The 15,427-nt window shown below is 39.5% G+C and overlaps 1 protein-coding gene across 1 annotated transcript in view; it reads left to right on the top strand.

Moving 5' to 3' along the window:
• Positions 1–15,427, top strand: part of LOC121920364 (glutamate dehydrogenase, mitochondrial-like) — a 39,492-nt gene that overhangs the window by 9,536 nt on the left and 14,529 nt on the right. Inside the window, 5 exon segments of the mRNA XM_042447495.1 lie at positions 494–549; positions 1,518–1,581; positions 3,809–3,903; positions 4,259–4,539; positions 8,095–8,101. Coding sequence (XP_042303429.1) covers positions 494–549; positions 1,518–1,581; positions 3,809–3,903; positions 4,259–4,539; positions 8,095–8,101 — 503 coding nt within the window.

Here is a 15,427-nt window from a genome sequence, read left to right as displayed (position 1 = left end):
CCGGCCTCTGATGGGGCCTGGGGCCCCGTCAGGGGCCGGCAAAGAGGGGGAGGCCTCCTGTGCTGGCGGCCCCGCCATCTCTTTTCCGGCCTCTGACAGGGCCTGGGTCCCCGTCAGGGGCCGGCAAAAAGGAGGAGGCCTGGACCCCGGGGGGTGGAAGCTCCGCCCCGGCATGTGGCTCGGCCCCCGGAGGGTGGAAGCTCCACCCCGGCATGTGGCCTTGCCCCCGGAGGGTGGAAGCTCCACCCCCTGGCTTTGGCCCCCCAGTTGTCTGAGGGACAGCAACCCGGCCCCCGGCTCAAAAAAGTTGCCTACCCCTGGCAAGTAGTGGGGGCACAAGTATGCATGTAGATGCAATGTGGCATCCCAAGGGTAAAACGCTTTGAGTACCACTGGTGTAGGGAACACAGAGATATTAGGAACAAGGAATGTCACATTAGGATCAAGGAAGTGAAGTGGGTAGTTGCTAAATTGTATGTCTGGTGTCTTCCAGATGTTCCTTTTGGTGGGGCTAAGGCTGGTGTCACTGTTGATCCAAGGAATTACTCAGTAAGTATATGCTCTATCCTTTTCATTTTCTAGGAAGTATTTAATACTGCATAGTTGCAGATATATTTAAGATGTTTGCTAAATAAATAAATAAATAAATAATTCAGATGTGAGCACATCTTATGATAATTCATAATTACAGAAGCAGGGCTCTTTAAAATGTGCTGTCATTATCTCTTACATGGTGAAATCAAGTGTTTGAAAGAAGCCCTCCGCAAATACAGTCACATCTTCTTAGAAGCAATTCTTGTGGTCATAGTGTTTACTTCTCAGTAACCACAGGCACAGATTTGTTACAAAGAGGCTATGCCGCTATGGCTGTATATACTTGAGGACCTTAGGTCAAATGCTGCAATCTTCTGTATATATTTCGTTATAGGTGGTCAGTGTCGATCAAGTGAAAGCTTTTTCTGATGTACAAACTAGCCCTTAGTGCCAGATATGCATCAAGAATTTGCTTTGAGTAGTACTTGCCCAATTAAGATTATCATTGTTGTCTTCTACATCGTCAGATTGTTTAACATAAAAGGGTTAGCAACTTTGTTGTGACCTACATGTGGTACCAGATGGCTACAGACACACACGTACTCTTCCCCCATTTCACTCAGGGTGACCTGGGTTGCTCACATATATGGTAGCCCAGAGTCTTGTAGCATTGGTACTGATGCAGACATGCCCTTTACAGAGAACAGAGAACTGTGAAGGTGACATGAGAAGCAAGCATTAATAGTGGAATGCAACATGGAGAACTCCATCTGATGACAGCTCAGCTCTTCAGAAGTAGATCTGCTAACCCCAGGATTTCCTAAAGAAAAATGCCTGTGATGAAATATTTCTCTCTTACCAGGATACAGTATTCTGCAAAGCCAGTTGGTCTAACCTGGATGCTATAAAATCATATATACATTAGCTGTTGGTATCTCTGCAAGAGTATGTAGTAACAGCTGGATGTTCATGTTCTTGTGCAGGAGAGTGAACTGGAGAAAATAACGAGACAATTCACATTAGAAATGGCCAAGAAGGGATTTATTGGTGAGGGCACCTTCTTTGCACTTTTTCCTACAGAATTGAATTAAAAATGGTTGGTTTGTTAGCTATCCCATAGGCAAAGAGACAGTTTAATTTGTACATTTATTGTTAAAATAGTTATATCCCACTCTTCATCATGTGATCTCACAGCAAACTAATGCCTCCCATCTGGAAGCAAGATGGTGAGGGCTGGCTAATGTGCATATTAAAATCTTGCAGATTCCCCCCCCCCCAAGTTCTTTAACAGGACTGTATGGCTGCACCCTCACAGCAGAAATAATCCAGTTTGACACCACTTTAACTGCCATGGCTCAGTGATATGGAATTCTGAGAACTGTAGTTTTGTGAGACATTTAGCCTTCTCTGTCAGAGCGCTGTGGTGTCACAACAAACTACAAACTCCAGACTCCATAGTGTTTAGCCATGGCAGTTAAAGTGGTGTCATCTTGGATTATTTCTGCAGTGTTGGGTGCAGCCCTATTTATCCTGGAATTTTATGCCAGAAAACTGGGGGGGGGGGGACCCAAACCAAACCCAGACTTTGGTATCTGGTTCACAATTCAAGTTTCTGTGAACATGTGCTTTCATTTTTTAAAAAGCCTACATTTAAGCTTTAAGATTCGTGTTGAAAATGCCTAATTTCCATGGGGGCTGTGGTACTTTGTTGCTTTGCATGTCTCTACTTTTAACCATTGATTAAGATACACAAAATGAGACTGCTGTTCTGCATCCACTTACTTGAAAGTAAGCCTTACTGAACTCAGTAGAACTGTAAAGGTGACAAAATAAATGTTGGTGGTGTGGTGCAATGCATATAATAATGTATGTAATAGATATAATAAATGTAGATGACATAATTCATATTATTTACATGCTTTTTTCTGGTTTGTGCATAATACATGTAAGGCCTTTTGGCTCATGATACCTTTCTCTTTTGCCTGTCATTTCTAATGCTGTATCCTAATTTCAGTATCTTTAGGTGGAGTATGAACAGTATAAACTTTTCTGCCACTTGTAGCATAGGATCCAGAGCATATCAGATGGGTCATGGTTAATCTCTTTCTGTCTGTCTCTCTGTCACACACACACTAAAATTTGAGATAAATTTTATGTGAGTTATGTATGCAATTTGAGGGGAGTCAGTCATGACCACTGCTGAAATGTGTGGATGTGTTTGTTTGTCTTTCTTTTTTCTTTTCTTTAAAACATAATATTACATAACAGTACAACCATCCTTAAACACAAGAATAATAGTCTTAATCTGGTATGTTGACCTTGCTAAATCAATCATTGTTTTTCATTGTCAATAATAATGAGATCTTTTTTTCAATATTTAAAAACTAAATGCAATATTTACTGCCCTTCTCTCTGAATTCAGTTATTATCCAGTAGTCCTCTCCAAATTCACCAGTGTGGATCAAAGGGCCTGCTGTTCCTGACCCAGATCTCATAAATTCAGTGAATGGCATGCATTTTTCAATGAATATGTCTTCTCCCCCCACCCCACCCCCATTTTGTCTCTTTTTGTGCCTTATTCCTTTCAGTTAATTTTTCCCATTAATTAATCTCATATTTTCCTCCACCAAATAAATATATCGATTTTCTCTTCAGATTTCTAATGTTTGGCTGTAATTAATCTTGCTAAAGATAACTGCAATTATATACTTTTAATGCTTCAGGTTCTTTTTTCCCCCCACAAAAAGAGACAATAGTAAAAGTCTATTGTCATATATTATTTGTTTTTTAGTGATTTGGGTTATGTGGTTTAGTACTTGATACCAAAAATTTTAGGATGTATGAGCCACAAATGTACCTTTTTGTTTACTTCCTTTCCAACACAGGGGACAAGAATTTTCATTAATATAAGATACTCCTACTGGCATTAAAAGTTCATCCATGACTGATATTGCTTTAAATGTGTCTCTGGACTAGATACCAATTCAATTCTATGTTTTAAAAGTTATTTCAGTATTTAAATCAGTTTCCCATGACAAATGTGTTGAGAATTAAGACTGAGCTCAAAATGATTTGAGCGTTAAGGTTTGGAGTGTTCGGGGTATACAGAAAAGTTACATGTTTTAGCCTCTAGCTGTGTCAAAGGGTAAGAGGCCTGTGCTTTCTTTGGCAGTATTTGTATATGTCACATAAAACAGGCCTATCAGAAAATGACTGGTTAACTTATTTGATATGAGAGAGGGAGAACATTTGATGGATCTATTGTCCCTAACAGGTCCTGGAATTGATGTAGCTGCTCCTGACATGAGTACAGGAGAGAGGGAGATGTCCTGGATCGCCGATACTTATGCTAACACTCTTGGATATAGGGTAATGTTGATTCTTTATACAAAAACACTCAGTGTGTGGCTTTCTGAAAACGGCTACCTTTGTAGCTTGGTTACTGTCCTTCAACATGGCTTGAAAGCAGGGTGAACATTGTGCCTCACTACTGACTGTGCAGGGGACTCAACAACATTTGAAGGGCCTGACAGTTCCCATCCCTGCTTGAATGGATGCTTCAGACTTGGCTTTAATTAGTATTTTAAAACGTTAGCTCCTTTTGAATATTCTGACTATGGGTGCTTTTGGAAAGGACATAGTTTTAAGCTGTCTGGACTTTTGTGTAGTAAGTGTGAAGGTGTGACCATGCTTATCATCTATTGTTTCATATGTGGAATTGTAGGATATCAACTCCCATGCTTGTGTGACAGGGAAGCCTATCAGTCAGGGAGGAATCCGGGGAAGAATATCAGCAACAGGTCGTGGAATTTTACATGGGATAGAAAACTACATCAACAACACAAAATACATGGATCTCATTGGCCTCAAAACAGGCTTCTCTGGGAAAACTTTTGTGTTGCAGGTAAACATGAGATTGGGCTGCTGCAGTATTGATGCAGTCTCTTTATTTTACAGGATTGAAAATTCAACATCCTTATTGCTTCGTGTGCTAAAGTTGGGAATGTCTTTTTAATTAATGAGTTATGTCTTTGCTACTTCTAGTTAATATAATCTTATATAATCATTTTATGATTTTGTTAGTAGTTCAGGTGACAGTTTCCAGGTGAATCTGAGAAAATTGGTAATGAATCTCATGGCCACAACCTACTTTGGCTGTTGGTTAATTGTTACAACTGATGATTGACTGCAAAACGTTTTGAATGTGGTAAACATTATGAAGCTTATATTAAAATAAGACACATTCCACAGATCAGCAATGGACTTCAGTATTATTGTTTTTCCTATACTTATGTATGTATGTATGTACAGTGGACCCTTGTTATATGCTGGGGTTTGGTTTCAACATCCCCCGTGGATAATAAAATCTGTGGATTCTCAGGTCCCATTGAATATAATGACATAGCAAAATGGTGTCCCTTATAAAAAATGGAAAATCAAGGTTTGATATTTGAAATGTATGATATTTGAAATTTATACTTTTTTGGGGAACATTTTCAAACCGTGGATGCTTGAATCCGTGTATAAGAAATCCATGTATAAGAAGGCCTGACTGTATATATTTTCAAGGGGACCTGGATTATAACCTCTGTACAGCTACTTTTTCTAGTACTCTAGTATATTGCATATTTTAAAAGACTTTTAAGTTCAAGCAAATTGTTTTATATGTTGTATTGCTGGTATGTAAAATGTAATAAATAATATATGGATAAGTAGGGTTGAAGAAAAAAATGATGTTCCTTGGAACACCATAAGCCTGTTGCCTTGTTTCTCCATTCAGAGTCCAACTATATACAGGATGAGTATCCCTTATCTGGAATTCTGAAATCCAAAACACTCCAGAATCCAAAATTGTCTACATGCCCTCCATGGGCTGCCCCCCTCCTTATTTATCAGGCCTTCTTTCTCCTCACCTTCCCACTTGGGCCCTCGGTTCTGGTAGTCAAAGTCGGCTGTCCCAGCCCAGCCCAGGATTTCCTCTGTCCCATCTAGGATTCGCCACTTTTCACTTGCTGCCCCTCACTCCTGGAACCTTCTTCCCCTGCGAGCAAGGGCCATCACTTCTTTAACCAGCTTCAAAACGGAGTTGAAGACCATCCTGTTCAGAGAAGCGTTCCCAGACGTTGCGTGATTGTCACTTGCTATCTGATGTTCTTTTTGGTTGCCTGTTTTATTGAACCATTTCCTGTATTGCTATGTATTTTATATGTATTATCCTATCATTTCTTAGATTGCACGCCATAGGCAGGTTTACTCTTTTATATTTATTGTTTTTATGTACAGCGCTGTGTAAATCTACAGTGCTATATAAATAAATAACAACAACAACAACATGGCTGGCTGAGATAGTGACACTTGCTTTCTGATGGTTCAGTGTATACAAATTTCATTTTACCCACAAAAGTATTTACAATATTATGTATAAAATTACCTTCAGGTTATGTGTATAAGGTGTATTCAAAACGTAAAGGAATTTCATGTTTAGACTTAGATCCCATCTCCAAGATACCTCATTATGAATACTGTATGCAAATATTCCAAAATCTGAAAAAATCTAAAATATTTCTGGTCCCAAACATTTTGAATAAGGGAGACTCAACCTGTGTCAGCTTTGTCAAACTGTTCCTACGTATTATTGAACTTAGAAGAATTATCTGGTTATATTTTTGCTTACTTCTGCAAAATCGCTTGATAGAATGATAGGTTTTGCAACTACTGTGATATCCAAAAGTGAACATAGTGAAGCAGGAGCCTGTCCCAAGGGCATCTGCAAAGCTTAAATCAGGGGTGGGTAATAGTATGCTTTCCAGATGTATTATATTCCCAGATCCAGTCTGTCAGATTATGGGAGCTGAGGTCCAGAACATTTGAATGATCAAAGTTTCCTCACTCCTCGTTTAAATTAATCTGTGTAGGATCTTGTATTTAAAATTGGGTAATTTGTCTGAAATGGGATAAATAGAAAAATATCATGAATGCTCTTAGGCGAATTTGGGATGCTTCAGCTTGACAACACATTTTTTTTTATATACTCTGTTTTATGAATCCCTTGCTTCAGATCCTAGGTTAAGCTGAAATCCTGGCTAGCATTCACTATTGCAGACAACATAATACTTAACTTTGGTTAAGACTGACAGCAAGAACTTGTGCTACATGAGTGGGGTTCTGTGAACTTACAGACTAATCCTAGTGATTTCAAAGTGTTTCCTAACATGCAATTTAACCTTAGTTCATATTTATATTTATGGTCCCTCAATGTGTTGATATACTTTTTAAAAAAGGGAAAAAAGAAACCCATCTTAATTTGATTTCTGTTAAAATAAAAATGCTAACAGCCCCTTTATGGTAATGCTGTAGTAATCCATGAGGTTCTATAATAACTTTGTTTGAGCCTTCAAGTTACCTGTTGACTTATGATGACCCCATGAATTTCATAGTTTTCTTAGGCAAGGAATACTTAGAGATGGTTTTTCTCTGTTCCTTCCTCTAAAATATAGCCTACATAACCTGGAATTAGTTGGCTGTCACCCCTCTAAGTACTAACCAGAGCTGACCCTGTATAGCTTTCAAGGTGAGACAGGATCTGGTGCCTTTGTTGTTATGTGCCTTCATGCGATTTCTGACTTATGGCAACCCTCATTGAGTTTTCTTGGCAAGATTTGTTCAGAGGAGATTTGTCTTCCCATGAGACTGAAAGCATGTGACTTTATGTCAACATATTTATGGCTGTGTAGCATTTCCTATTCAACGTATATGCAGAAAATATCATATGAAGAGCAGGCTTGGACTCAGAAGAAGGAGGAGTGAAGATAGGAGGAAGGAACATGAAGAGAACATGAACAGTCTTAAGATACGTGCATGATACCATACTCCTAGCAGAAAACACTTGGAGCCAAGTATTAAGGAAGGTCAAGGAAGAAGATGCAAAAGCAAGTTTGCTGCTGAAGATATACCCCTTGAAAATAATGACCATAGAGCATCTATATAAATTCAGTCTAGATAATAGGAAAATTGAAATAAAGACTTTACATTCGTAGGATCAAATACTGATTGGAATGGAGACTGCAGTCAAGAAATCAGAAGAAGACTAGGCATGGGAATGGCAGCCAGGAAGAAACTAGACAAGATCCTAAGAGTAAAGATATACAATTGAGCACTAAAGTTAGAATCATCCAAGTTTTTGTATTCCCGATCACTATGTACAGATGTGAGAGTTGGGACAGTGAAGAAAGTCAATAGTAAGAAAATCAACTCATTTGAGATGTGGTGCTGAAGAAGAGTGCTGAGGATACCATGGATGGCTAAAAAGACAAATAAGTCCGAGAACACATCAAACCTGAACTCTCCCTGAGACAAAAGATGATGAAACAGGCCACATCATGAGAAGGCATGATTGAATCATTAGAAAAGACTATCATGCTTGGAAAGGTAGAAGGAAGCAGAAAGAGAGGAAGACCTCATTCCACATGGGTAGACTTTATCAGAAATCACAGGCTTGAGCCTGCAGGACCTAAGCAGAGGTGTTGAGGACATGGGATCTTGGATATGTCTCATCCATAGGGTCACTGTGAGTTGAGGCGGACTCAAGGGCAGTTAACAACAACAATGCATTGACTTATTTCCTATTCTCCTAGTGTCTTTCTACTCAATGATAACATTTTTATCTGAATGTGTGGGATAGATGTCCTTGGGAAACTATATTAGTTTCTATTAGTTTCAAATTATATTTGAAAACCTATCTCTTCCAGTTAGCATATCCTCCCGATTCTCTTTAGAGAAAGTATTCCCCAACTGGATTAAGACGACTACCCATAACTGATATCCCGACTATTTTTAACTGCACTGTTTTTAAAAATTGAATTGTTTATAATTGTTTTTAATCTGTTTTTAATATTGCATTTGACATGTGTCACAGAGTTTTATCGTATGTACACCGCTTTGATCTGGAAGAAAAGCGGTATATAAATAAAAGCTTTATTATTTATTATTATTATTATATTAGCCTTTGATGATTTCCATGCCATGATCAACCTAAGCTTCAAACACTCTTTGCAACAGGCCATTTCTTGGGCATCACAGTAGAACTGTATGAGGTATGTATAGAACATTGCTTTGTGTTGTATACCAGCTAATTGCTACATACAGTATACAACTACAATCAGCCTTCCATATGCACAGATTTCTTTATCTGCACATTCAAGTATCCATGGTCTGAAAATATTTTAAATATATATAAATTTCAAAAAGCAAATACTGATTTTGCCATTTTTATAAGGGATATCAATTTACTTTACCATTGTATTTAATAGGACTTGAGCATTCACAGATTTTGTTAGCCACAGGGGTTCCTGGAACCAAACCCCAGCTGATACTAAGGGCCCACTGTACTCTCTACGTATATGAGGCAGTCTTAAAACTGTAATGTTGGCAAGGGGAAGTGAAAACAGATCAGGAACATGGGATAGTACCCAGAGTCATCTACTATGGAACAGTGAACAGAAAAAACTATAATAAAATTAAATTTTAAATAAAATGTAAAGTTTATTATCAGATATATTTTATCTAATACATGTTAGATAAATGTCCACTGCTGATATCACTCATCATATGCTAGAAGATGATCTGTCCCTTTTACCAATCTTTTATGGAAGACGTGTCTTTCCTCTGTACTGAAGCAGCTGCTGAGTACCAGCTGTTGTTCACAGAAGGAAAATATAAGCTCAGGAACAAATCCCCATATGTATATAGACAACACTACCTGGGACTAGCAATATAAGCTTCAGAGACAAGGACACATCTCATCTTTTCACTTGATATATATTGGGTGCATGTAATGGAATGCTCCTTCAGGTGCGGAAAGGGTCACACACCTTACAGACCAATGATCCTGACTGGGAAAATGTTGAGAGATACAGATCAGTCTTTTTTCCTCACTGCTAACCTTGCAGGAGTGGGGGTGGGAGGATGATTTGTATTAAATGGATTTGGTGGCAAGGATATCAAGGCCTTGCGAGTTCAGGTTGGGCACCATCACCATGCTCTTTTGGCTTCACATTACCCAAAATGTCTTTCTTTGTGCAAGAGAATGAAAAGGCACATATTGTTGATTAAAATTAGTAACGCTCAGAATCCAGCAGGAGAGTCTATTAGGGATGTTTGTCTATTGGAGACTTAAAGGCACCATTTTCAGTGAACTAATTTTGGAGATTGAATCTAATATGAAAATTGTAAATAATTAATTTTACATTGGAATTAGGTCTCATTACCTTCTGGAAATGGCACTAGCTCACTATAAAAATTGCCTTTCTTATTCCTGCCAGCCCCAATGTGGCATGATGAACCTAATTTGATAGTTTGCAGTGACTTCCTTTCAAACTATTTGAACACAATGTACAAATTTCATACTTTTTAACCCTGTGAACCTCCTAGGTCTCCTGCACATGCTTAAAAAAAAAACTTTGCTTGATGAAAAAAACTTTTGGTGCAAAAAGAACCAAGTTTTTCCTGGTTTTTTTTTCCTGCGGAGGGAAGCTACGCGGTTTGGTGGCTGCGGCCTCCCTCCGAAGGAAATTAGGTTGCTGGTAGGCCACTTTTCCGCGGTCTGTCCCGCACCTTGATTTCAAAAGCTTTCACAGGAATTTTTGTTTCTTTTTGATTTGCCTAATAAACAGTAATAGCAAGTACATTTCTGTACTTCTTATCAGTGCACCTAAGCGGTTTACAATGTGTAAGCTAATAGCTTACAACAAGCTGGGTATTCATTTTAGTGACCTATGGAAGGATGCAAGACTGAATGGACCCTGGAACTCTGGCTGGGATTGAACACTTTATTTATTTATTTATTTATTTATTTATAGCCCACCCAATCACAAGGAATCCGGGCAGTTACAGCAATAAAAATACATAGAGAATTCAATAAAATACAATACAGTGGTACCTCGGGATACGAAATACCCAGGTTACGAAATTTTCGGGATACGAAAAAATCCCATAGGGAATTATTGTTCCGGGTTACGAATGTTTTTTCGGGTTACGAAAAAACTTTTGGTGCTTTTTTTGGGTTTTTTTCGCACGGAATCGCGGCTTTTCCCCATTAGCGCCTATGGCAATTCGGCTTACGAAGGCTTTTCGGGTTACGAAAGCGGCTGCGGAACGAATTACTTTCGTAACCCGAGGCACCACTGTACAATAAAATAGAGCAACATAAATCACAGTAATTAACAGCTAGGCCTGATGGAGTTGTGCCCGTCTTTTTCACTCCCTCCCAGGCCTGGTTATGACAGTTGGCATAAAGGGAGGGCTCTTCTTCTTTCTTGTATAATCCAAACCATCTGAATCCAACATGCAGACTACATGACTGTCACTACATCCTCCTTTCCCTCTACATGTTTTCTAAAAACATCTTTGCTTGATGAGGAAACTTTGATTTTGTAACAGGGATTTGTATGCCTTTCTGTATGGCTTAATAATAGTATTACAGCAGTGTGGACTTTGAAACACTTCCACTTCTGCATTTGATCCTTCTTTCATATTTAGTTTTTATACTCTTATTCTTCCAATACGTATAATCCATTGGTGGCTGCTTCATACTGTCAGTGAATGGATCTTGTATTTGTTTGAGTGGATTTAGAATTATTTTGTGGTCATACATAGTAGTATGATATGTTCATTGGTGTCTTTTGGAATATTTTGTGAATATTCCTTTCGTAGTATTCAGAGTGCCTATTCAGCTAACTGCACATTTTGTACCTCATGACACTGTGGCCTTCTTGGCCCTTGGAAATGGATGATACAATAAATGTGTTATTTTTGTGTCTTGGTTTTCCTCAAAGGAGCTTGGGCTGACATATGTGATTCCTTACCTCCTACCCTACACTTTATGTTCACAGCAACCCTATGATATAGGTGAGATTGAGAAAGAGTTACCGGCCAAAGATAACACAGCATAATGTTTTTGAACCTGGATCTTTGTGCTAGACTAACACTTTAGAATAGAGGGGGATAGTGGGTTCCCCCCACCACACATCTCAGAAACAGTAAAAATATACAAAAATTTGCAATTTTTTTTAAAAATAGAATCATTTAAAAACTTAAACCTTTAAAATGCAACAAATAAAAAAACCCAGCACATTATTCAAAGTCCATTTCCCCCCTTATAAAAATCAGTTCTCAAAGGCCTGTTGGAGCAAGAAGGTCTTCCCTTACTTGAAGAAAGATAATGAGGGTGCCAGTCTAACCTCTCTGGGAAGGGAGGTATGGACTCAGGGAGCAGCCACTAAAAAGATCCTCTTCTGTTCCCTCTAGCAGATATACTTGTGAGGGTGGCAGGATAGACAGAAGGGCCTCTCCAGAAGATCTTTAACCACAGGCAGGCTTGTATAGGAGAATACGGTCCTTCAAATAACCTGGACCTGAGCCATATAGGACTTTATAGGTCATAACAAGCACTTTGGCTTGTGCACAGAAAGCGACCAACAACCAGTGGAGCTATTGCAAACAAACCACTTGCGGAGCACATGCCTTGTTTTGAAATGAATTTTATTCCCACATCTGTGATTTGGTTTCAAAATCTGGTTATGTAATGAATTCAGTGGCACTGCAGCACATGGGGATTAGGGCACCTGTTAGATTCAGTGTAGACCAGCGTAGCATCTCACTGATGGAAACCTCCCTCCTCCATTTTTTAAAGTGTTGCTGTAGAAATGAGGACGTCCAGGTTGCTGCTTTAACCAGTATCCCACATCTTTAAAGGTGCAATAGTATTCATCTTGTTTTTTGGCTGGCATATAATAACATAGCTGCCCCTTTGGACTTTGTAGAATTGTTTCTGCTGCTGCTTGATTAATTGGGCAATAGCAAATTTTTGCCTGGGGAGAAGCTCTTTTGTATATCAGCTTTCCATCAGAATGCCGGTCCTTGTAATACATTTCTTTGTTTGGAGGTTTTAAGCTGGCAGATTTCCATTTTTCCTTCAGTGTGAGAGAAATATGTTTGTCCCCAAAGCAGTTTTCCCCTCAAGTTGAAAAATTTGGCTGGCAGAGCTGAGCTTGTTCGAAGAACTGTCTCTTAAGTCACTTCTATTGAATTAAGTTTGCTGAACAATACCCCAAAGAATATTTCACTTACTCTAATTAACTTACCAAGAAAATTAAACTGAGAAGCCCTCTAGTCCTCCTCTTTGTGCATTGTTTTTCCTTGTCAAATCAAGTTTCAGTTTTTCCTAAAGAAACCAAAGAAGGGTACAGATGGGTTAGGAGCTAAACAGTGTGTGAATAGTTGCTCCAAGGGGAAGAACTCAGCTACTCTGATTTCTTTTCCATCTGTAATCATATTTAGCTGTTTTTGGCTGTTATGCCAAACTAGAATAGATGGTATAGTATTTTTGGCTTTTGCAATCATCCTGAAGAAATGCTTTGTCACAGTTGTCATGTTTTTGGTGCTCCTAAGCACTTTCCTTTCAAAAGGTTCATTCAGACTTTTGTATCTGATACTGTACTTTGATGAAAGGACATGGAGCCCTGGTGGCCATTGGTTACTGCAGCCACTCACTCACAAACCACGAAGTTGTGAGTTCAATACCAGCCAGGGGCTCTGGGTCGACTCAGTTTGGCATCCTTCCATGGGTTGCTAAAATGAGTATCCAGCTTATTGGGGGCAATTAGCTTACACTTTGTAAACCGCTTAGTAGACCAGTAAGCCATATAGAAATGTACTTGCTATCACTATGTAAGCATTGTTCCTTGCTGCTATACCATGAACAGGAGAGAAGTAAACATTGCCTGCTTGGGAAGAAAAGGAAACCTGTCCTGAGCAGATCAGAGCCTTTTAAGTGACCAGTTTAATGAAAGGTAAAGAAAATTTATAGAGTTTGGATTTGTACAGAATGAAACCCTTCCTCTGTTAGATATCCCTTAGTGCTCCTTTTCTAGTACAAAAGTGCTTCCATATGCTTTGTCCTGGTCATTACTACTGGAGATCTCAGCTTTCCTGAGCCAGCTGTACTTTGCCCTTTCAGCCTCAGCTTTATTTTGTAGGGAAATTTAGAAGTATTGTCCTCAATAACAAAAGCCTTCATGTTGCATAGGAAAATGGGCTTGTTGCTTATATACTGCCAATATTTAAACATGTACTATTTTACCTTAGTTTCCTATTCAGTAGTGTGAATCACACACCTGTTGTCATGTTTGGAACAAACAAACAAAAAAGACTTTAGTTTTTTGTGGGTTTTTCGGGCTATGTGTCCATGTTCTAGAAGATTTTCTTCCTGACGTTTCGCCAGCATCTGTGGCTGGCATCTTCAGAGAATGCTTGCCTGGAAAAAAGTGTGTGTGTGTGTGTGTGTGTGTGTGTGTGTGTACTGTGTGAGCCTGGGAATGCAGGAGTGATTTGCATGTGTATTGTTCTGTGCTCATGGCAGGCCTCAGGCTGGGAGGCTAATGCAAAAGAGGATTAGTGTCTGCTAATTGGTACAGAGAGATGGAGTAGTAATGGGAAGCCCTCTAAGCCCGGTGATAGCAAACTTTTACATGGAACACTTTGAAAAGCAAGCCCTGGAAACAGCATCGAAAAAGCCCACAACTTGGTTCCGATATGTGGATAACACTTTCCCCATTTGGAGACATGGAGAAAAAGACCTGGCTGTGTTCCTGAACCATCTGAACAACATCCACCTCAACATCCAATTCACTATGGAAAAAGAAAAGGAAGGAACATTGACATCCTTGGATGTCCTAGTCATCCGCAAACCGAACCAACGTTTGAGTCACAGAGTATACAGAAAACCCACACATACAGACCAATACCTGCACAAGAACTCCATCACCCAGGACAAAAAAGAAGCTCAATCAAAAGACTGGTAGACTGAACAAAACACATCTGCGAACCCCACTTCTTGGAAGATGAACTGAAGCACTTGGACTGGGCTCTGCAAGCTAATGGTTATTCCAGCTCAGATATCACAAGGGCTGCCAGGCCCAGAAAAACCCAGAGAAGTGAAGACAAGCAGCCACCAAAAGGGAAGGTATTTTTACCATACCTCAAAGGAGTCACAGACAGAATAGGCAAAGTGGTGAGGAAGCACAACCTTCAAATGGTTTACAAACCGATGAAGAAAATCCAGCAAATGCATCGCTCAGCCAAGGACCAGAGAGACCCTCTCACAGCCACAGGAGTTAACCGCATACCATGCAGCTGCGGACAAGTCTACATAGGGACCACCAAATGCAGTGTGCAAACAAGAATCAAGGAGCACGAGAGACACTGTAGACTGGGCCAGCCAGAAAAATCAGCAGTAGCAGAACATGCCACAAACCATCCTGGGCATAAAATACTGTTTGAAAACACTGAAATTCTGGACCATACCAACCACTACCATGTCAGGATGCACAGGGAAGCCATTGAAATCCATAAACATTGGATAATTTCAACTGGAAAGAAGAAACCCTTAAAGTGAACAAAATTTGGCTACCAGTCCTGAGGAATAGCAAAATAAGGACTCAGTAAATGCAAATGGTAAACCACTCAGAGTCAGGGGCTTTCCCAGCAGATAATGATCACCAATTAGCAGACACTAATCCTCTTTTGCATTAGCCTGAGGCCTGCCATCAGCAACTGAAGAATACTTGTGCAAATCACTCCTGCATTCCCAGGCTCACACAGTATATATATACCCACTTTTTTCCAGGCAAGCATTCTCTGAAGACGCCAGCCACAGATGCTGGCGAAATGTCAGGAAGAAAATCTTCTAGAACATGGACACATAGCCCGAAAAACCCACAAAAAACTATGGATACCGGCCATGAAAGCCTTTGACTTCACATTAAAAAAGACTTTGATAATGATAAGGAAGACAAGTGGTAAGATCACTCAAAGAATCAGCAAAGCAAACAAAGTA

Source organism: Sceloporus undulatus, chromosome 2 (genome assembly GCF_019175285.1).
Source record: "Sceloporus undulatus isolate JIND9_A2432 ecotype Alabama chromosome 2, SceUnd_v1.1, whole genome shotgun sequence".
Taxonomy (NCBI): Eukaryota; Metazoa; Chordata; class Lepidosauria; order Squamata; family Phrynosomatidae; genus Sceloporus; species Sceloporus undulatus.
The sequence above is the reverse complement of the archived record's forward strand: the minus strand, read 5'-3'. Positions and strand labels throughout refer to the sequence as shown.